This window comes from Symphalangus syndactylus, chromosome 4, assembly GCF_028878055.3.
Source record: "Symphalangus syndactylus isolate Jambi chromosome 4, NHGRI_mSymSyn1-v2.1_pri, whole genome shotgun sequence".
Classification (NCBI taxonomy): domain Eukaryota; kingdom Metazoa; phylum Chordata; class Mammalia; order Primates; family Hylobatidae; genus Symphalangus; species Symphalangus syndactylus.
Window position 1 is genome coordinate 131,611,688 of NC_072426.2, and position 22,367 is coordinate 131,634,054.

At 38.2% G+C, this 22,367-nt stretch overlaps 1 protein-coding gene across 6 annotated transcripts in view; it reads left to right on the plus strand.

The window, feature by feature from the left end:
* The first annotated feature begins 296 nt into the window (after positions 1-296).
* TMEM144 (transmembrane protein 144) overlaps positions 297-22,367 on the plus strand; it is a 66,174-nt gene continuing 44,103 nt past the window's right edge. For 2 of the 6 annotated variants that reach the window (XM_063638327.1, XM_063638330.1), the window contains exons 1-6: positions 361-543; positions 1,409-1,511; positions 2,572-2,740; positions 5,032-5,154; positions 7,180-7,279; positions 9,182-9,262. In XM_063638327.1, the coding sequence (XP_063494397.1) occupies positions 2,632-2,740; positions 5,032-5,154; positions 7,180-7,279; positions 9,182-9,262 (413 nt within the window). In that variant the 5' untranslated portion in view covers positions 361-543; positions 1,409-1,511; positions 2,572-2,631. Of the gene's footprint in view, positions 544-1,408; positions 1,512-1,997; positions 2,183-2,571; positions 2,741-5,031; positions 5,155-7,179; positions 7,280-9,181; positions 9,263-22,367 lie in introns of all 6 variants that reach the window. The other 4 variants (XM_063638328.1, XM_063638329.1, XM_055276253.2 and 1 more) reach the window with 4 other exon arrangements.

Consider the following 22,367-nt stretch of genomic DNA (forward strand, 5'->3'; position numbering starts at 1 on the left):
AATACCTCCCTCTGTAACACTTAGAGAGGGTGACATGCTGAGAGTGCTGAGAGTTTCCTGAATACTCACCTCTTGAAATACACAAAACTCTTCTAGTTTCCTGGTTGACCGACCCAGGGCTTGTGACCGAACCAGGGCTTGACGACTCCTTTATGAGCCACCTGACAATTCAGTCCAGCACAGCAACTGAAGGAAGGCGTTCCCCAACCTGCTGTCCTATGAAGGCCTCTAGGTCACCGGTGCTAAAGCCCTCCTTTCTCCACCCTCCTTAGGTGGAGGTAAACGTCCCAGCAGGAAGTCAAGGCTGGATTGGCGCTCTTCGCGAGCACCCTGGGAACGGGAGTCCGGGTCACGGGTGCTAGGGCCCTCCCCTCTCCTCCCGGCCGGTGTGTGGGAAACTGTCCCCGCAGAAAGTAAAGGCTGGCCAGGCCGCCCCCAGCACGTAGAGGGAATGAGTCAGGCTCCGGCTCCACACTGGCACGTAGGGGGCGGATCCTGCCGGCGCTGAGTAGGAAGGAGCTTCGGCAGCCAGCCCGGAACGCAGTGAGTACAGCCACTCAAAGGAAAGCCAAGTCGCTTTGCAGGGGAGCGTCTTATGATTTTTCAAAAACGTGCTCATGGTTAAAAAGGAAAATCAAGGCTCAGAATAAATACATTCAAGCACTGTTAATTTTAGCCCAAAGACAGGCGGTACTTGCCTGGAGATTTGGGGAAATCAACATGAAACTAAAAATGAAATTTTAGTTGGAGTGGAGCAAGCAGTATTGATCAGAACATATCAAATAACGAATTTTTTCAAAGTCTGCGTAGAAGTTTAACTTACTAGGAAAAATGTAAAGGAGAAGTATTTACTAATAAATGAAACAAAAGTAATAAAATAAAAATGAATTAATATAGTTTGACAAAATATCAGCGAACACTGAGAAGAAAACATCAAAATAATGTTTGAAACTTTTTAGGTTTTGTGCAGGAAGAATTGGAAAAAATGTGCTGGATGGAGTGATACTGCTTTTCTTTTCCATAAAAATTTCATTGTTTTAGAGAGGTAGAGCCTCTTTAAAGACAGTAAGTTATTGCCAATTCACAATGAAATAAGATCCTTTGCTCTGAAATGTACAAGAGCTCCATGCAATAAACTTCATTTATCTATAGGTAATAACTGATTGATGTTTATTCAGTAGTCGAAATGCAGCTCATGCACTCTAATTAGCAAGTCAAATTATTCTCTCCGTTTCAGAGGTGTAGGGCCTTTGTGGAGCCTTCTCAATAAAATAATTCGCCACTCTCGAAGGTTGACATTCTCTTCTTATCAATGTACACATAAAGGTTTTGTTTTGCTTCGCTTGTTGTTAATTAAAATGCGGAGAAAATGATGTGTTAGCTATCACTCAGTCATGTGTCTTTTTAGTCATAGGTTAGCTTTTCAAGACACTTCCTGCATCTCTGACCTGTTGCACCTGTTATCTTAGCAGCAAGCACCTGCTTCAGCTGACCCTTGAGCCATAACCCATGTAAGTCACTGCAGATCTGAACCTCTCTTTGAGCCTAACAGTAGAACAATTATTATTTTTATTGAATAGTGTTATTGTGTCAATGTTGAAATGTCCCTCAGTGTGTCTTCCTCAACCACATCTCTATAGAGGATATTTTCTTAATAGCAATGTGTTTTTGTTTTAAGAAAGCCCACACAATTTCAAATACACATTTTCTTTACTAAAGTTTATTGACCAGTTTTGAAGTGATCCTTGTTTTCAGTTAAACTATCTTTAATAATGGTAAATAACGTATTTTGTAGGTTGTTGTATATTTAATATTCTCTGCAAGAACACATAAGGAACAATACATGGACCTTTAAATATTTGTCATTGTGAAATAAAATAACAAGGAAAAGTGATTTCAGGTGTACTTTATTCAATACATATATACAAGAAGTTATTACTATATCATTAAATTTGCAGGAAAAAAGAAACCACTGGATTATTCTGCTTCTATTCCAGAGGGCTTATTCCGCTTCTATTCCAGAGGGCTTATTCCAAAGGGCCAGTGTGCAAAATATGAATCCAAGATGGCATTGTGGAAAGACGCTGTACCTCCTGTGATAAAATTACTTTGGTGGTGCTTTTTTCTCATGTATCTCGGGAAACTAAAAATCTGAATTGTATTCAGTGGCCTTTTCCAAATGGTAACTTTATGAAAAAATGTCTAATTCTTGGTTATTTGTGGTTTTAGTCCTTTCTTTATGGAGAAGCTAAAGCTGTTAAATAAGTTTAGCAGTGTTATCCACTAAAACTTTCTGCAGTGATGGAACCTACACAGGAGAATTTTTTTTTTGTAATGTACTAAAAATTTGTCTTCAGGGCTTGTTCTTTTTAAATTGTAGGCTAGCGATCAAAAATATTTGTTGACAGAATAAATTAACATGAAGTACAAACATTATATATAGTTGTGTAATATCCTATCTGCAAAAAGGAGTCTTAGCATGCTTTTGAAAAATTCAATAAATATAATATGTTAATCACAATTTGGTCACAGATTCACGTCTCAATTGTTTCATTTTTTCTTTTATTTCAGAAGCTCCTGAAAAGTACATCAAGTCTAAAGTGAACCAGCTAACTCATCAAGACTGGAATCATGAGCAATAATGGAGCAGACCTAACCTTTGGTTACATCTCCTGTTTCGTAGCTATCCTTTTGTTTGGCTCAAATTTTGTGCCACTTAAAAAATTTGATACTGGTGATGGTAATTATTTTTCCTTGATTGTTAACGCTATATTATTTTTAAAAATGAAGTTCCTTTTTTGGTCTTTTAAAAGTATAGCTAGGGAGGGTACAATCAAGAAAGCTCTTGGGCCATTATATGAATGGAAGAAATTTATAGTCAGTTCTACTAATAACACTTGTTTTGAAAACATGAATCTTCAACATGATTGATATATTAGAGAACAATGTAAGCATAACAGATTTTTGGCTTGCTCATGTGCAATTTTGTCCCTGAGAAACCTCTAGATAGGCACAGAAAACTGCACCTAGATGAATAAAGATGTGTGATAATACACACAATGCACGCCCAAACACACACACACATCTTCAAATATCGACCAGCTCCCTTAGTTCATCACATGTGGTTATGATGTATTGCACCCAACCACATCTGCTGTCCCAACTCCTCACCCAACACCTTCACAGTAACCCGTAAGCTGCAACCCTTTGGATGCCCACTTCCAGGAGCAAACTTCTGGTCTTTTTCAATTAAAATGCCCTATTTATTACAGCATTCATGTAATTAACCAGTTAACCAGTTAAAACTGTACTACTATTTTAATTAGGTTGAGTGTTGTTCTCCTAGCCCCATTTTCCCATTATGCTCTGAAGTTTTTACTGCATGATTTTGCATAGTGCAGTGATTTCAAGGAATGCACGTTACATTATAGCAGAACTGACTAATGTGAATTTTGGGGAAGGAGAAGCAAAAGTTATTTGTATTTGCCTGACTTCCATATTGAAGCCAGGAGAAGGAATTGAGATTTATGGTGAATACGTGTTGGGAATTACTTCCTTGGTAGTATTTATCACCTGACAGCAGTTGTGTTATTTCCCCAATTCTTTGTCTTCGTGCACTTAGAAAATAGGATTACAAATCGTTTTCCTCCAGGGCCTTTCTTCTCTTTTCCTCTGGAGTTAGGACAAGAATGGGAACTACCTGAAGAACAAAAAAATGGGTAGAGGATCTAGCTTTTAGTCTTCCACAATTAGCTTTGTGATCCTGGACAAATATTACCAGCTCTGCTGTTTTCAGTTTCTCATTTGTAAAGTGAACAACTTATAAAATGAAGTTTCTTTTCATCTCTGTGATTCTACTCTTTTTATTTTTTATTTTTCATTTTTTGGGGGAGATAGAGTCTCACTCTTTCACCGAGGATGGAGTGAAGTATCATAATCTTGGCTCACAGCAACCTCCGCCTTTAGGGTTCAAGTGATTCTCATGTCTCAGCCTGCCAAGTAGCTGGAACTACAGGCACACACTACCACACCCGGCTAATTTCTTATATTTTTAGTAGAGATGGAGTCTCACAGGCTGGTCTCGAACTCCTGAGCTCAGGCAGTCCACCTACTTAGGCCTCCCAAAGTGCTAGGATTACAGGCCTGAGCCACTGCGCCTGGCTGATTCTACTCTTTTGTCATGGAGATTAGCAGCCATTTTTTCTCTCTCCTGCATCATGAGATTGAATCCAAGAGGGGCAACAATCTTCCAAAGTTAGTGCCAGAAGTAATACATTGAGTTTTAACTGCCTCAGTATTTCTTTCAATGTCAACTATTTCCTCATTCTTTTAATCTCTAAATCCTTAATGATGCAGAAGCCTCAAAAAGGCATAGATACACCTCATCACCAGGTTATCTTCAGATAACTGGAAAATGGCAACTCAAAGTATAGAAAGTAGAGTAACCTTGACCTAGATAGACAATTCTCAGGTTTATAATGCCCGACTCATCACAGGCATTGAACTCTTAACTGTATGAGGCCTATGTGTGACCATAAATGACTTTATTTTTATCCCAGAGGTGGCATAAATGGTCCCTGAAGGTTTAAATTACTGTTGTGCTATTCCGAAGTACTTACTGCCATATTTTGGGAAGCAAGAGTACTCAGTGTGGCATCCGAATGAGAATATACACTCGGTCTTGCCATCACTCTTTGGCAGAAAATTCTTGATTTGTCTAATAGGAGAAAAAAAGAATATTAAGCCAGAGCACACTGTGTCTAAGCCTTGGAGTCAACCCGGGTTTAAATTCCGGCTCAACAAACTACTAGCTGTTTGGACAGGTTGCTTAATTGCAGATTCATTTTCTTTATCTTTGAGCTAGGGTTAATTATGTTGCAGAGTAGTCATAAGAATGAAATGTGCAAAGTCCATGGCATATGGCATTTAATAAATTGTGGCCATTCTTGTAATATCACCTCATAGATATTTCTGAGAACAAATTTACTCAATTCAATTTGAACCACTAACACTGAGTTTGTTTATTTCTAGGAATGTTTCTCCAGTGGGTCCTTTGTGCTGCCATATGGTTGGTTGCCTTGGTGGTCAATCTGATATTACATTGTCCAAAGTTTTGGCCTTTTGCAATGCTTGGGGGCTGCATTTGGGCAACAGGTAATGTCTGATATAACTTATACTTTTATTATGTAACATAATGATAAAAATAATTCTCGTTCACAGTAAGACAAAATAGCGCAAACAGTGATTCTGAATAACCCTTAGTCATAGATACTAGAAATTAACTAGTTTCTTGCCTTCACATGCTCAATGAATATTTTTGGTGCCTTACCTGATTTGTTCCACCTGATTTATTCCTCGTAATGATTTATTTTTAAGTTCCTGGTAGAAAATTATTATAGTAAAAACATTTTAATTATTCTCCATCTATTCAAGCATAGCTCATATATTATTTTAATGTGTTCTGGCCCTTTTTTCTAGCATGTTTATCAGAAAATATATATTACATAGTAATCTCTACTAATATCATTTTTAGGACTTAACCTAATTAGGTTAAGATACTATCATTTCAAAAGGGCTGGTTAACAGAAAAGCAAAGCAAACAAAAATCTTTCTGTTGCCTTATCAGTACCTGAAATTATATAATTAGAATTCATATCTTGGCTTGGTCAATCAAGAAGTGTTTCCCTTCAATTAATATAAATACACCCCAGGAGGTCTTTTTTTCTTCAACAAAGAGAATTCCAAGTATCAATGATCTTTAGAAATAATTTGCGTTAAAAGCAAATAAATGTTAAAATGTTAAAACTTTTATTAAAAAAATTAAAATGAAAATTTATTTATTACCCACTTAATTTGAGTCTCTGAGGAGTTAAATGATTTAGTAAAGTTCATAAGTTAGAAGATAAAAGAATTAGCTTTTAAATTTCCACCAGAATTTACATTATTATACCTCACTTATACCTCAGTATGATTGCTTGTCATATCTAACAGGGGGAGGGGAACAGACTAAGCATCCATCCATCCTGCAGCTCTTTATAGCCACCAGAGCATTTCTGTTCACCCAGCAGGTTCCACTGGGTGTCAGTGGGGAAAGAGTCCAATTTGAGATATGTTGCAGATGTGGATGCTATAGGTTGGAGCAACTGATAGCATATAGGAGATAGCAGAATGGGAGGAGCCAATGATAATGTAGAGATTTGATTATAGGTGATTAGGAGGGTGGTGGTATTGACACATGTGTGGAAATAGGAAAAAGAACATGTTTGAAAGAGAAAATGATGGGTTCAGCTTGGCACTTTCTGAGCATGAACATCCTGATGTTTCCACCATAGAGAACATCTGGTTGGAGATTTCTTCTTGATAGTTTGAAGAATAATATTAAAACCCTAAAGTAGGTCCAGGTTAGAACTGTAGTACTGGGAACACGCGCCTTTAGCTGGTAGCTGAAATGATGAAATTAGGTCAAGTAACCAAAGGACAATAAAGCAAGGGGACAAATATGTTCAAGGGAAAATCTTTAGGGGGTGCCTTATTCCAGAAGGAATGATGAAAAATAGTAGCCAGAGAAAGAGCTAAAGAGAAAAACAGGAGGAGAATCAAGAGATGAAGACATCATGGAATCCTAAAGAGGTTAAGTAACCTTTTAAGAAGAGACTGTAGGACTTGAGACAAAAAAAAAAAAAATATGGATTTGGCCCTCAGTGACCCTCAAGACATAAGAGAATGAATGTAGAAATCCAGAGGACAAATCAGCAATCATGAAAGAGCAAATTCTGGGCCTGGTTTATGGCCAAATACTTCTGCCAGTATTTGGCCCCAGTTCAAGTCTAAGAGGATGGTCACTGATAATTTATCACTGACAGCTTCCATGAAGAATCACAGAATAGAGAGCTATGCTAAGGGTGAGAAACCTCTGTACAATTAGGAATTCAGCATTTTTCTTTGTAGACTTTTTTCCTAAGCCTAGTTCTTTTAGCAGTCATAATCATAAATTTAATGCCAAAAATATGGTTATTTTTAGTAATATGGTTATTATTCCTTTAGTAAAGGAACTGTGCTTTACTAAATTTGTCCAAATTCCATGCACTTCCACTGAAGTTAGAATAAAAACTAATTCTATTTATAAATGTATTTTCTATATTGGAAATAACATGTTTCTTCTGTATATTACATCTACAGGGAACATTGCTGTTGTCCCAATTATCAAAACCATTGGTTTAGGCCTTGGAATCTTAATCTGGGGATCATTTAATGCCTTAACTGGCTGGGCAAGCTCAAGGTAATTCAAGTCAAACTAGTTCAACTAAGATTTCCGGCACCGATATTCTATGTAAGGCAAGTGCTTACCGAAAGGAATAACATATGATTCTTATTCTCACAGAGTTTATAGCTAGTAAAACATACACATCAAATATGCCACCTTCTATTGCTATTTGCCCTAAATTCTTAATACGTGATCTAGATATTTGATCAAGATAGAGTGTAGCATTAAATCTGGGAAACAGAGGTAGAGAGAGAAAAAGGAAACTGATGTTCATTGTCCCTTTCTATTGTGTGACAATTTGCTGGACATGTTCTATGCATCATTCTCATCTCACTTTCACAAATACGTGAGGTAAGCACTATCTTATAAGAGAGTAGATATACAAAGAGATTAAGTAACTTACTGTAGTTCACAGAACTAAGAAGCTAGGATTCAAACCCAGGTCTTCTAGTTCCAGAGCACATATTCTTCCCTCTAGAGCAGGGTTGGCAAACCACGGTCTGGTTTCCCAGCCATTTCTATAAATAATGTTTTATCAGAACGCAGCCAAACCCATCCATTTAAGGATTGTCTGTGGCTATTTTTATGTCACAGTGGCAGAGTTGAGCAGCAAGGGAATAACTGACCCTCAAAGCCTAAATTATTTACGATCTGGCCTTTGAGAAAAAGTTTGCCAGCCCCAGCTCTAGCGTTGTGTTGTCCAATAGTGTAGCCAGAAGCCACAGGAGGCCATTTATATTTAAATTTAAATTAATTAAAAGTTGATAAAATTAAACCTCCAGTTTCTTGGTTGCACTAGCCACATTTGATGTGCTCAGTAGCTAATATGGGGAGAAGCTACTCTTTTGTGCAGTGAAGATAGAGAACAGTCCCATCATTACACAAAGTTCTATCAGACTGGTGCCCTTGGTCAGCATTAAGATTAACATTCAAATCAATTTTGGGAAAATGAGTAGAATGTAGGGTGTTATTCTCACTTTACCTTTTGGACTCCCTTTCCACTCAAAGCATTATAACCACCTCAAAACAACAAAACAAACCAACTTACTAACTTCCAATCATTCTCTCCCATCCTTTCCCCATTCCCCACCTCCTGCTATTTTCTTTTTCTTTTCCTTCTTTTCTCCTTTCCTCTTGCCCCTGGATAGTTCTCAGTGATTCTTGGTAATGATCATGGCAATGTCAGGCAGGAAAAAAAAATTGTGGTGATGACAGAGTAGGGATATTTAACCTAGAAGTTTTTTAAAAGTCTACTCCAAACACTATACGATATTGTAACCAATTAATTAACCTTCCATGAGTCAGGTGAACTACTTTTTCCTACTTCTTTTTTAGTCTTAGGAAAGAGACACTCACAAGTACTTTTATGTATACTAACTCATTTAATCTTTGTAACAAACTTATAAGGTAGGTATAATTATTATCCCATTTTAAACATGAGAGGCTGGGCACGTTGGCTAATGCCTATAATCTCAGCACTTTGGGAGATCGAGGTGGGTGGATCGCTCGATTTCAGGAATTCAAGACCAGTGAAACCCTGTCTCTACTAAAAATACAAAAATTAGCCAGGCGTGGTAACAGGCACCTGTAGTCCCAGTTACTTGGGAGGCTGAGGCAGGAGAATAGGTTGAATTCAGGAGGCAGAGGTTGCAATGAGCCAAGATCATACCACTGTACTCCAGCCTGGGTGACAGAGCAAGCCTCCATCTCAAAAAAAAAAAAAAAAAAAAAAAATTTAAATTTAAAAAATTTGGAAATTGAGACACAGTGAAGATAATTAACTTTCCCAAAGTCACAGCTAATAAGTGAGAGAGCTAGCATTTGAACCCAGGAATCTGGCCCTGAGTCCGTGCCCTTAAACATTATGGTGAAACATCTTAACAATATTTAATTTGATGTGACTTTCTGGATTTTCAGGTTTGGCTGGTTTGGATTGGATGCAGAAGAAGTATCAAATCCGCTGCTAAATTACATTGGAGCTGGGCTATCAGTAGTAAGGTACACAGTCATTTCTAGTGATTTTGCTGTTCTTCAAAACATGGAGAGTGCTTTTTTAAGGATCCTGATATGTTTACATTTTTTAAACCTACATTTCATAAAATCCACATGCTTGTTCCTCAGATTCTTCATTTACAATAACTGGTTTTAGAGGACAAAAAGTGCCAGATTTGGGGGCAGGAGCCCCAGCTTTAGCTCTCCAAAACTCTGAGAGCCTGGAAAATCATTTAACTGCTCTTAAGCTTAGTTTTATCAATCTATAATATGTAGAAAATCATAACACATAGCTTATCAATGAGAATCATATATTTTGCAAACTAAAACATGCTATTCAAAAAAAGCGTTCTGCTGGCTTCCTGATACCCCTAGAGTAGCTACTGATTCTCTCTTCTATGTACTACTCACTTCCTATCTCACCTAGTTTCCACTTCCCTGTCTCCTCACTCACTCTTCTCAACCTAGCTAGACAGCTACCCTTTCAAAACCTGAGAACACATGCTCTTTTGAATGCCCATGTTTGGTTGCATCTGTGTCTAGCTGTATGCACTCTACGAATAAGGGTGAAAATGACTTTGAATATCTATATGGCAGTGTTCAGTCCATAAAACTTAACAGGAACTGGGTCACCTTAAATTCAGTCTTCTTTCCCCTCTGGATTCCATTTATATTCCCTGTCAGTTCTTCACATAATGGATAGTACTGCCTAGAAAGATTTTAGTACTTTTTTTTCTTCAGGGAAAGAACAGTATATTTGCCTTCCTTCAGCAATGATGGCTTTTCCCCAGCCACATTCAGGAACAATCTCTTTGTCATTGAAATGTTGCCTTAGAGAGTAGTCCCAGGCCAATTGGAGAAAAAAATAACAAATTATTCTAAAATAGCAGATTCCTGACTTTTTTTGGTTAGAAGCAATTTTATGTATTTTGTACAATTCACACAGAATTCTAGCTCTGAATAGCTCTCTCAAAAACAATTTCTTTACACACCAAAATTGTAACATAGCATGGCTTAGTTTTGACTTAATGACAATTTAAGGCCAGTTTACCCAGTCTATCAGGCATTGTTTTCCTCCATGTTTCTTCTTTATTTAGAAAAAGCACATTCTCTAAAATTGCAAATCAATTATTCATGTTCTACCACTTCCACCTATGTGGCCATGGGCAAATAACTTCAGTTCTCCAAGCTTTGGTTTCTTCATTTGTAAAGAGGGATAATAATAGCACCAACCTCATAAAGTATTTTGAGGGTTAAATGAAATAAAATATGTTCAGTGCTTCATATAGTGCTAATTACATGGTTAATGCTCTACATATTAGTTGCCATTATAGTTGTTTTATTAATAACATTTATGTTCAATTACTGTTTCCCTGTTGGGTATTTGTTGCCCAACTTTATATTGCAGTAGGCAGTGCACCTGAGGAACCCTGTAGCTCAATCTGAACTTGGTCTGCAGCGGGGAAATTCAAGAATTCTTCCTGTAGTGCATCTAGGCTCCCTTCTATGTTTCTCTGCTAAGATGAATTTCTGGAATATATCATTTCATTATTTTAACTCAGTTAAATCAGTTTGTTCTGAAGGGTATTCACTGAATAAACTTGGAGCTTCATGGTCTGTGTAAAGACACTTGAAACATGGTTGCATTCGTTTAGGATATTGCTTTTCTTTTTAAAATTAAAATTATTGCTTCTATCCTCTGTATAGTCTAATTTTTAAAGGTTGGTTAATTTCTAGTCTTACATTTTCTTTATATGATATACAAAGTGTCTATCAGTCTATATACCAAAACGACTCCAGGTATTTTAAATAGGAGAGGATTTAACACAGGGAATTGTTTACAAGACCCAATTGAGCAAAAGAAGAAAGGTGGTGTCACCCATAACCCTGAAGCCCACACAATACTGCTGAATTGCCTCTGCCTGACCAACTGCTCCTGCTGAAACTATGGAGGCACCACCAAAACATAATGTCTTCTCGCATCTTCTCAAATGATGCAAGTGCCTCCCCCTGGCAGAACCTAGCTGCCAGTAAAGTTTGGGAAATGTAATTTTGAGTCTTCCATTCTCCATGGTTCAGGAGAGAGTATGTAAGGGTGAGAGCAGAGCTGACACTAAGAAACAATATTCAGGACACTCTGTTAAACATTTGCTTTCTTGAAGATCCAGGAGCCAGAGGTCTATAACAAGACCGATGTCCTTTTCAATTCAAATAATAATAATATGATTTGGATTATCTTTAAGGATCTGCTCTCCCTTCTTTTGTCTTCTCATTTAACGTGCCTTGCCTGGAGGGTTATGTTTACTCCACAGCTTCATCTATTATTTTACATTGTGAGGAAACCCAAATCATTGTTTCTAGCTGTCACCTTTCCTCAAGCCACAGCCCTTATTTCTAACTATGGACCAAACTACACATCTCTACACATGCTCCACAGGTACCTCCTTTCAGTCTTACCTGAGATAACACACAGAAGGGAATGATGCTGATCAGCACTTCGCAAACACTAAACCATTTGTTCCTTCCTCTTTGCCTTCAACATTTCCCAATCAGAATTACTTTTCTTACTGGACCCTTCCCACAAACTGGTTCCTCTTCCTGAGTTCTCTCTCTCCATAGAAGGCCACAGTCATTCAAATTAAAAACCTGTCATCTTTATTTTTTTCCCTTTATATACTATGTCTATTCCTGTAAAAAAAAATTTTTGAATCTTTCACGAGTTCTTCCTCTGCTTTCCCTCGGTCCCATCCTACCTACCCACTTGTATACATATGATTGTAAAAAATCTCACATCTAGTTTCCCTGGTTCCATTCTTTCCTTTTGCCAGTATGGAGAGCTTATATCTGCCCTACATCAGGGCATGTCACTGTCCTGTTTAAAAACCTTTGAATGTTCCCCACTGAATTCAGAATAAACCTGTCTCCTTAATCTGGCTTGTCCCTTACAGTACAACTATCCAGCCAGTGTTTCTACATGTTTCACCTTTCTCCCTGTATTGTGCATTCATTGACCCAGGATTACACCATACTCCAGACATTTGCCTCAACCTTGAGGGCCTTTTCCTCAGCCTCCTTGGCCATCATTTAATATCATTTGAGATTGTTCCATCCCATGTGATGTTTTCTTGATTTTCTTCTCTCTAGTTAGAATCTTCCCCTAAACTACCAAAACTTTTTATGCTTCTTCCATTATTCAAACTATCAGAGTCTACTTTGTATTATTTATACAGTCCTTTTTATTTCTGAACTATGATTTCCTGAAGGACAAGGCCCATTATTTTCTATATACACCAGTCCTCCCACCATCACCATCAAACTTTCATATATAGTGTTTTATACATAATTGATGCTCAGTAAATGTTTGTTGACTTCAGTTGTCGGCGTAACGGCACGTGCACACAATTTTTACTAAGTGTGTGATGTGTGGAATTGCAAATCTAGGGAAGCTGGAAAGCTTGAAAATGTAAAGAAGAATCATTGGGTAAAACATCAAGTTTCCTTTTAAGTTACCTATGCCTTTGACAGCATTCATAGACTTTATCATGGAACTTTGTATTTGATGTACTGCACCAAGTTATTTTAAGTCTGTAGCCCCAAACACCTTGTGATTTATTCGGTTTTATGTTCATATACATAAAATAAATTTGATTACCTTCTTACTTACTGCCACCCACTCCGTTAATCTAATTGACTGGGACTCTTCTTTCTGATGTACCTATTCTTATGACTAGCATTAGTTGCACAGGCTCAAAATCATTGTGTAGTCCTAATTTCTTTTTCATGCTCAGTAACCCCTCGCATATCCATTTGGTAATTAAGGCTTTCTCTTTACTAAAGTGTTTTCAGATTTTATTTTGTGCCAGAAGTACACTGAGAATTGTGTATGCATTCTCATTTCATTTTCATCACAGCTCTGTGATGAGTGTATATCCCCATCTTTTAGATGAAAACTGTCAAGTCTCAGGGAGTGATTTGTTGGAGGGTTGTACACTTGTTTGAAGTAAAACAATCAAGAGCCTTATCTATAGTGTCCTTTTATTTATTTCTTCTTTTTTTTTTTTACTTTAAGTTCCAGGATACATGTACAAAACGTGCAGGATTGTTACATAGGTACATGTGTACCATGGTGGTTTGCTGCACCTATTGACCCACCCTTTAAGTTCTCGCCCCTTGCCCGCCACCCCCCAACAGGCTGTGTGGTGTGTGTTGTTCCCCTCCCTGTGTCCATGTGTTCTCACAGTTTAACTCTAACTTATGAGTGAGAACATGCAGTGTTTGGTTTTCTCTTCCCATGTTAGTCTGCTGAGGATGATGGCTTCCAGCCTCATCCATGTCTCTGCAAAGGACATGACATCATTCCTCTTAATGGCTGCAACATATTCCATGGTGTATATGTACCACACTTTCTTTGTCCAGTCTATCATTGATGGGCATTTGGGTTGGTTTCATGACTTTGCTATTGTAAATAGTGCTGCAATAAGCATATGTGTGCATGTGTCTTTATAGTAGAATGATTTATATTCTTTTGGGTATATACCCAGTAATGGGATTGCTGGGTCAAATGGTATTTCTGGTTCTAGATCCTTGAGGAATCACCATACTGTCTTCCACAATGGTTGAACTAATTTATATTCCACCAACAGTGTAAAAGCATTCCTATTTCTCCACAGCCTCGCCAGCATCTATTCTTTCTGTTTTTTTTTAATAATCGCCATTCTGACTGGCCTGAGATGGTATCTCATTGTGGTTTTGATTTGCATTTCTCTAATAATCAGTGATGTTGAGCTTTTTTCATGTTTGTTGGTCATGCAAATGTCTTCTTTGGGGAAGTGTCTGTTCATATCCTTTGCCCACTTTTTGATGCAGTTGTTTGTTTTTCTCTTGTAAATTTGTTTAAGTTCCTTGTAAGTTCTGGATATTAAACCTTTGTCAGACAGGCAGATTGCAAAAATTTTCTCCTATTTTGTAGGTTGCCTGTTCGCTCTGATGATAGTTTCTTTTGCTGTGCAGAAGCTCTTTAGTTTAATTAGACCCCATTTGCCAATTTTGGCTTTTGTTGCTATTGCTTTTGGCATCTTCGTTATGAAGTCTTTGCCCATGCCTATATCCTGAATGGTATTGCCTAGATTTTCTTCTAGAGTTTTTATGGTTTTGGGTTTTACATTTAAGTCTTTAATCCATCTTGAGTTAATTTTTGTATAAGGTGTAAGGAAGGGGTCTAGTTTCCATTTTCTGCATATGGCTAGCCAGTTTTGACAGCACCATTTATTGAATAGGAGAGCCATTCCTTATTGCTTGTTTTTGTCAGGTTTGTCAAAGATCAGATGGTTGTAGATGTGTGGTGTTGTTTCTGTGTTCTCTGTTCTGTTCCATTGGTCTACATATCTGTTTTGGTACCAGTACCATGCTGTTTTGGTTACTGTAGCCTTGTAGTATAGTTTGAAGTCAGGTAGCATGATGCCTCTAGCTTTGTTCTTTTTTGCTTAGGATTGTCTTGGCTATATGGAGTCTTCTTTGATTCCATATGAAATTTAAAGTAGTTTTTTCTAATTCTGTGAAGAATGTCAATGGTAGTTTGATGGGAATAGTATTGAATCTATAAATTACTTTGGGCAATATGGACATTTTTATGATATCAATTCTTCCTATCCATGAGGATGAAATGTTTTTCCATTTGTTTGTGTCCTCTCTTATTTCCTTGAGCAGGGGTTTGCCGTTCTCCTTGAAGAAGTCCTTCACATCCCTTGTTAGCTGTATTCTCTGGTATTTTATTCTCTTTATAGCAATTGTGAATGGGAGTTCATTCATGATTTGGCTCCCTGCTTGTCTATTGTTGATGTAAAGGAGTGTTTGTGATTTTTGCACATTGATTTTTGTATCCTGAGACTTTGCTGAAGTTGCTTATCAGCTTAAGGAGTTTCGAGGCTGAGATGATGGGGTTTTCTAACTATGAAGTCATGTCGTCTGGAAACAGCGACAATTTGACTTCCTGTCTTCCTATTTGAATACCCTTTATTTCTCTCTCTTGCCTGATTGCCCTGGCCAGAACTTCCAATACTATGTTGAATAGGAGTGATGAGAGACGGCATCCTTGTCTTGTTCAAAGAAATCCTTCCCAGTTTTCAAAGGGAATGCTTCCAGCTTTTGACCATTCAATATGATATTGGCTGTGGGTTTGTCATAAATAGCTCTTATTATTTTGAGATATGTTCCATCAATACCTAGTCTATTGAAAGTTTTTAACATGAAGGGAAGTTGAATTTTATCAAAGGTCTTTTCTGCATCTATTGAGATAATCATGTGGCTTTTGTCTTTGGTTCTGTTTATGTGATGGACGACATATATTGATTAGCATAAGCTGAACCAGCCTTGCATTCCAGGGAGGAAGCAGACTTGATCATGGTGCATAAGTTTTTTGATGTGCTGCTGGATTCAGTTTGCCAGTATTCAGATTCAGTTTGCCAGTATTGAGGATTTTCACATCAATGTTCATCTGAGATATTGGCCTGAAGTTTTCTCTCTTCATTGTGTCTCTGCCCAGTTTTAGTATCACAATGATGCTGGCTTCATAAAATGAGTTAGTGAAGAGTCCTTCCTTTTCAATTGTTTGGAGTAGTCTCAGAAGTATTAGTACCAGCTCCTCTTTGTACCTCTAGTAGAATTTGTCTGTGAATCCATCTGGTCCTGGGATTTTTTTTTTTTTTTTTTTGGTTGGTAGGCTATTAATTACTGCCTCAATTTCAGAACTTGGTATTTGTTTATTCAGGGATTCAACTTCTTTCCGGTTTAGTCTTGGGAGGGTGTATGTGTCCAGGAATTTATCAATTTCTTCTAGATTTTCTAGTTTATTTGCATAGAGGTGGGGTTTTTTGTTTGTTTTATTTTGTTTTGAGATGGAGTCTCACTCTGTTGCTGAGGCTGGAGTGCAGTGGTGCAATCTCAGCTCACTGCAACCTCCACCTCCTGGGTTAAATAATTCTCCTGCCTCAGCCTCCTGAGTAGCTGGGATTACAGGCACCTGCAACCATGCCTGGCTAATTTTTGTATTTTTAGTAGTGATGGGCTTTCACCATGTTGGCCAGGCTGGTCTCAAACTCCTGACCTCAAGTAATCCACCCCCATCAGCCCCACAAAGTGCAGGGATTACAGGTGTGAGCCACTGCACCCAGCCTGCATAGAGGTGTTTATAGTATTCTCTGATGGTAGTTTGTATTTCTGTGGGGTCAATGGTGATATCCCCTTTATCATTTTTATTGTGTCTATTTGATTCTTCTCTCTTTTCTTCTTCATTAGTCTAGCTTGCAGTCTATGTATTTTGTTAATTTTTTCAAAAAAACAGCTCCTGGATTCATTGATTTTTTGGAGGGTTTGTGTGTGTGTGTGTCTATCTCCTTCAGTTCTGCTCTGATTGTAGTTATTTCTCGTCTTCTGCTAGCTTTTGGATAAGTTTGCTCTTGCCTCTCTTGCTCTTTTAATTGTGATGTTAGGGTGTCAATTGGAGATCTTTCTAGTTTTTGATGTGGGCATTTAGTACTATAAATTACCCTCTTAACACTACTTTAGCTGTGTCCCAGAAATTCTGGTACATTGTCTCTTTGTCCTCATTGGTTTCAAAGAACTTCTTTATTTCTGCCCTAATTTCATTTTTTACCCAGGAGTCATTCAGAAGCAGGTTGTTCAATTACCATGTAATCGTGTGGTTTTGAGTGAGTTTCTTAATCCTGAGTTCTAATTGATTGCACTGTGGTCTAAGAGACTGTTTAAGATTTCACTTCTTTTGCATTTGCTGAGGAGTGTTTTATTTCCAATTATGTGATCAATTTTAGAATAAATGCCATATGGCACTGAGAAGAATGTATATTCTGTTGATTTAGGGTAGAGAGTTCTGCAGATGTCTATTTAATCCACTTGATCCAGAGCTGAGTTTCAGTCCTGAATATCTCTGTTAATATCCTGTTAATTTTCTCTCTTGTTGATCTGTCCGATATTGACAGTGGGGTGTTAATGTCTCCCACTATTATTGTGTGGGAGTCTAAGTCTCTTTGTAGGTCTCTAAGAACTTGCTTTAGGAATCTGGGTGCATTTTTTCCTTCATTTTGACCTCAGAGAATCTGATGATTATGTGTTTTGGGGTTGATTTCTCATGGAGTATCTTAGTGGTGTTCTCTGTATTTCCTAAATATGCGTGTTGGCCTGTCTTGCTAGGTTAGGGAAGTTCTGCTGAATAATATCCTGAATTGGGTGCATATATTTTTAGAATAGTTAGCTCTTCTTGTTGAATTGTTCCCTTTACCATTATGTAATCCCCTTCTTTGTCTTTTTTGATCTTTGTTGGCTTAAAGTCTGTTTTGTCAGAGACAAGGATTGCAATCCTTGCTGTTTTTTGCTTTCCATTTGCTTGGTAAATTTTCCTCCATCCCTTTATTTTGAGCCTAAGTGTGTCTTTGCATGTGAGATGGGTCTCCTGAATACAGCACACTGATAGGTCTTGACTCTATCCAGTTTGCCAGTCTGTGTCTTTTATTTGGGGCATTTATCCCATTTACATTTAAGGTTAATATTGTTATATGTGAATTTGATCCTGTCATCCTGATGCTATCTGGTTATTCTGCACACTTGTTGATGCAGTTTCTTCATAGTGTCATTGGACTTTATATTTTGGTGTGTTTTTGCAGTGGCTGGTATTGGTTTTTCTTTTCCATGTATAGTGCTTCTTTCAGGAGTTCTTGCAAAGCAGGCCTGGTGGTAACAAAATCCCTCAGCATTTGCTTGTCTGGAAAGGATTTTATTTCTCCTTTACATTGAAGCTTAGTTTGGCTGGATGTGAAATTCTGGATTGAAAATACTTTTCTTTAAGAATGTTGAATATTGGCCCCCAATCTCTTCTGGCTTGTAGAGTTTCTTCTGAGAGATCCGCTGTTACTCTAATGGGCTTCCCTTTGTAGGTGACCTGGCCTTTCTCTTGCTGCCCTTAACATTTTTTCCTTCATTTCAACCTCAGAGAATCTGATGATTATGTGTTTGGGGTTGATTTCTCATGGAGTATCTTAGTGGTGTTCTCTGTATTTCCTAAATTTGCATGTTGGCCTGTCTTGCTAGGTTAGGGAAGTTCTCCTGAATGATATTGTGAAGTGTGTTTTCCAGCTTGTTTCCATTCTCCCCGTCTCTTTCGGGTACTCCAATCAATCATAGGCTCAGTCTTTTTACATAGTGCTATATTTCTTAGAGAATTTGTTCATTCTTTTTCATTCTTTTTTCCTCTAATCTTGTCTGCATGCTTTATTTCAGCAAGGTGGTCTTCAAACTCTGCTATCCTTTCTTTTGCTTGTTTGATTTGGCTACTGATACTTGTGTATGCTTCATGAAGTTCTCATGCAATGTTTTTCAGCTCCATCAGGTCATTTATGTTTCTCTCTAAACTGGTTATTCTTCTTTGCAGCTCCTCTAACCTTTTATCAAGGTTCTTAGCTTCTTTGCACTGGGTTAGAACATGCTCCTTTAGCTCAGCAGATTTTTTTATTACCCATCTTCTGTCAGTTCATCCATCTCATCCTCCATCCAATTCTGTACCCCTGCTGGAGAGGCGTTGTGATCATTTGGAGGGGAAGAGGCACTCTGGCCTTTTGGGTTTTCAGCATTTTTTCATCAATTCTTTCTCATCTTCATGAGTTTGACTAGTTTCAATCTTTGAGGCTGCTGACCCTTGAATGGGGTTTTTGTGGGGACATTTTTTTGTTGTTGATGCTATTGTTGTTGCTTTCTGTTTGTTTTTCTTTCAATGGTAAGGTTGTAGCAGGATGAGCCACAGATAAAACTCCTCAGACACCGAGTTAAAGAAGGAAGTGGTTTATTTGGCCAGGAGCATTGGGCAAGACTCCTGTCTTAAGAGCCGAGCTCCCCTAGTGAGCAATTCCTGTCCCTTTTAAGGGCTCACAACTCTAAGGCGGTCCGCATGAGAGGGTCGTGATCAATTGAGCAAGCAGGGGGTACGTGACTGGGGGCTGCATGCACCGGTAATCAGAACAAAATAGAACAGGACAGGGATTTTTATAATGCCTTTCCGTACAATGTCTGGAATCTATAGATAACATAACCAGTTAGGCTGGGGATCGATCTTTAACTACCAGGCTTAGGTCAGGCAGGCCCAGGCCTTGTTTCAGGTCTGGTTCCTTGGTTTTGGGTCTGCTTCCTAGGCGCCAGGCTACCTGCCTTTAGTTTTGCTTCTCTTTCCTTTTCTGAGTATAAGACAATATAAAACAATATGAAAGGGTCTGTCTCTCTTCTCTCATTTCCTCCCTTTGAGACTCACTTTTTATTAGTGGGAGTTCTCACTCTTATTTTCGCTACTTATGTCTTCCTGTGCAATAGAGATTGATAGTGATTCATATAGTACATTTCTGCTGAAGCATTTTGGTGAACTAAGGTAGCAATGAAGCTTTTTATCATTTAGAAGTACAGGTAGCAAACAAGGGAGCAGTAAGCAGATTCTTATTACTATTATAACTCCTATTATAAGAGTTTTAAATCCTCTTAGTGCTGAGAACTAATTTCTAAACATGGCCTCAGGATCAAATCTATGCCACACTTGCATGGGCACATGTGCCAGTTTTGTTATATATTTAAGTATGTCTTCAACTACTTGCCCTTGATCATCTATGTGTAGACAGCAATTAGTAAGGTTAAATTTTCTACAAACTTCTCTTTCAGCTTCTAGCAAGTAGTTGAGAGTCAATCTATTTTGATAGATAGCATTTCTCATCTGAGTTTCTTGCCGGGCCAGAACAGTCAAGGTTTTACCGGTTTTATTAATGATGATCTTCAAGACAGCTTGCAACCGTATGATTCAGCTGGGCATGTAAATGGGGATCTGGTATCCTCACGAGCCGACTTGTGCCTAAGTGGCAGGCCTATAGTATTGTATAATTTTTTCAGGAGGCCGTTTATCATCTTTTTAATTATCTATGGCTATGCTTTGCTTTTCACGGGAAGCATAGACAGGGAAGCTTAGGAGTCCACCTGTTTTTATGGGCATTAGGAAGAAAGATGGTTTAATAGTGTCTATAACACAACTACCTGTCCACCGGTCAGGTAGCTTAGCACAGGCTTTATGTCTACATATCTAGCATAACCTAGTGGGGGCTGTCCAGTCCCAGAGGGTTTCTGGGTGGGCCTAAACGGTCTGCAACTTTAGGAATTTACTAAATGGATTTTTCTTCGTATGGTTTGAACTTTACTAGGTGGCTGTTTTTGTAGTACTATTATACAGTTTTTGCCTAAGGCAGCTGAGTCTTTCTATAGGAAGGGTGAAGTCTTTCTTCACTCTTGCTATACAGTATTGTCTAATGATTGTGGCTTTTAGGTCTTAGAAGTTATCAGGGTGATTTTTTTTGAGCCAGGAATTTATCAGGAGCTGGGTCTGTAGGTACTAATTCTCAGGCTTCCTATGGCCATTGATCTGTTACAGTTTCTCCACATATATAACATGAAGTGACATTGACAGACTGAGCTACGTGCTCAGCTAATTGCAAAAACAAATTTCTTGTTTTTCCTGGAATTTCTGCTACTGGCACATTCAGTTCATCATAGAAGGTTTGAAATACTGGCTCAGGAGAGCGTTTATAAACTTTTCTTCAAACTATAATATTTAATTGAAGATCCAGTCCAGCCTCATCAATTTTTAGGGTTACACGTTCCCCCTTATTCCAGCAAGGATTAAGGGGGTTGGTTATTACTAGTTCTAAGGGGTTACACTGACTACTGGTACAGGAAGGGCCACTTTTCTCTTTTTTGAAGGTGGGCAGGGTAGTTTTTCATTTTTTATTTCAGTAGCCTAAATGACACAAGACCAGTATCTACATTTCTTTTTACACAGTCTTAATTTATGATAAACATACTTATTTTCTGTCATATAGCCTCTTTCTTAATTAGAACATCTTATTTTTAATTTATTATTATTAATGACAGCACAGGCATCAAATTTTAAGGCGACTTGTTTGGGCACCTCTTTTTTTTTTCTGTTTTGGCTAACACTTTACTCATATCATTTATGAGCCTTCATCAGTCTTCAGTTTTTAATCTTATTTTAAAAACTGTGGTCATGGAAGTCTCAGATGGGTCATAACACATATCAGGTTGGTCATTTCCTGGGCTACATACCTTGTATAGAATAACATTATACAAATAAGTTTTTTCAGAGTTCTAGTAAACTTATAATAACCGTAAAATAATAGGATCATAGCAACCTTTTGTCCTACCTCAGTGACTTGATGTATACACTGGGAACAGCCTTCGGTCTGAGGAAGGTCAGTTGAAGTCCTTACTGTACAAGTCCAAATTTTAAGGAAAATGAGTCCTGCGATGAGTTTCCTCATGTTTCGGCCGTGTGTGGACCAGTCAGCTTCTGGGTGTGACTGGAGCAGGGCTTGTCGTCTTATTCAGAGTCACTTTGCAGGGGTTGGCGAAGCTGCTCTCATCCACGTAGAGCTCCCAGTCTACTGATGTTTAAGGGTGGTCTCGGAGGTTGGGCCTACTAGAATAAACTGAGTCTAATACCTCCACACAGTTATGTTCAACTGGGCTCTCTAATACCGGGAGCAAGGTGGCGGGGTTTAGGGTGTTGTAAACTTCAATGGTTATGCGAGGATTTTCACAGAGCAAGCTTTGGTATCTAGTTAGTCTAGCATTTGTTGGCTAATGATGTCCTCTGGTATTTATTAAAGTCACCACAGCATGGGGGGACTTTAGGTTTTGCCTAAGAGTTAGCTTATCTGCTTCTTGTGCTAACAGGGCCATTGCTGCTAGGGCCCTTAGACACGGAGGCCAGCCTTTGGAAACCCCATCTAGTTGTTTTGAGAGATAGGCCACTAGCCTTGGCCAGGGCCCTACAGTCTGGGTTAAAACTCCAACTGCCTTTTTTTTTTTCTGACACATAGGGTGTAAAGGGTTTTATCAAAAGTATATTTTATTTTCTTTATACACCTTGCACATAAACTTTTTTTTTTTTTTTTAGTTTTACATTCAGGAGGCCTAGTTACTTTTAAATTATACAACATTTCTTGCATAAATTCTTTTTTTATAACATTTTTCTCTTTCACGACTTTCGCAGACAATT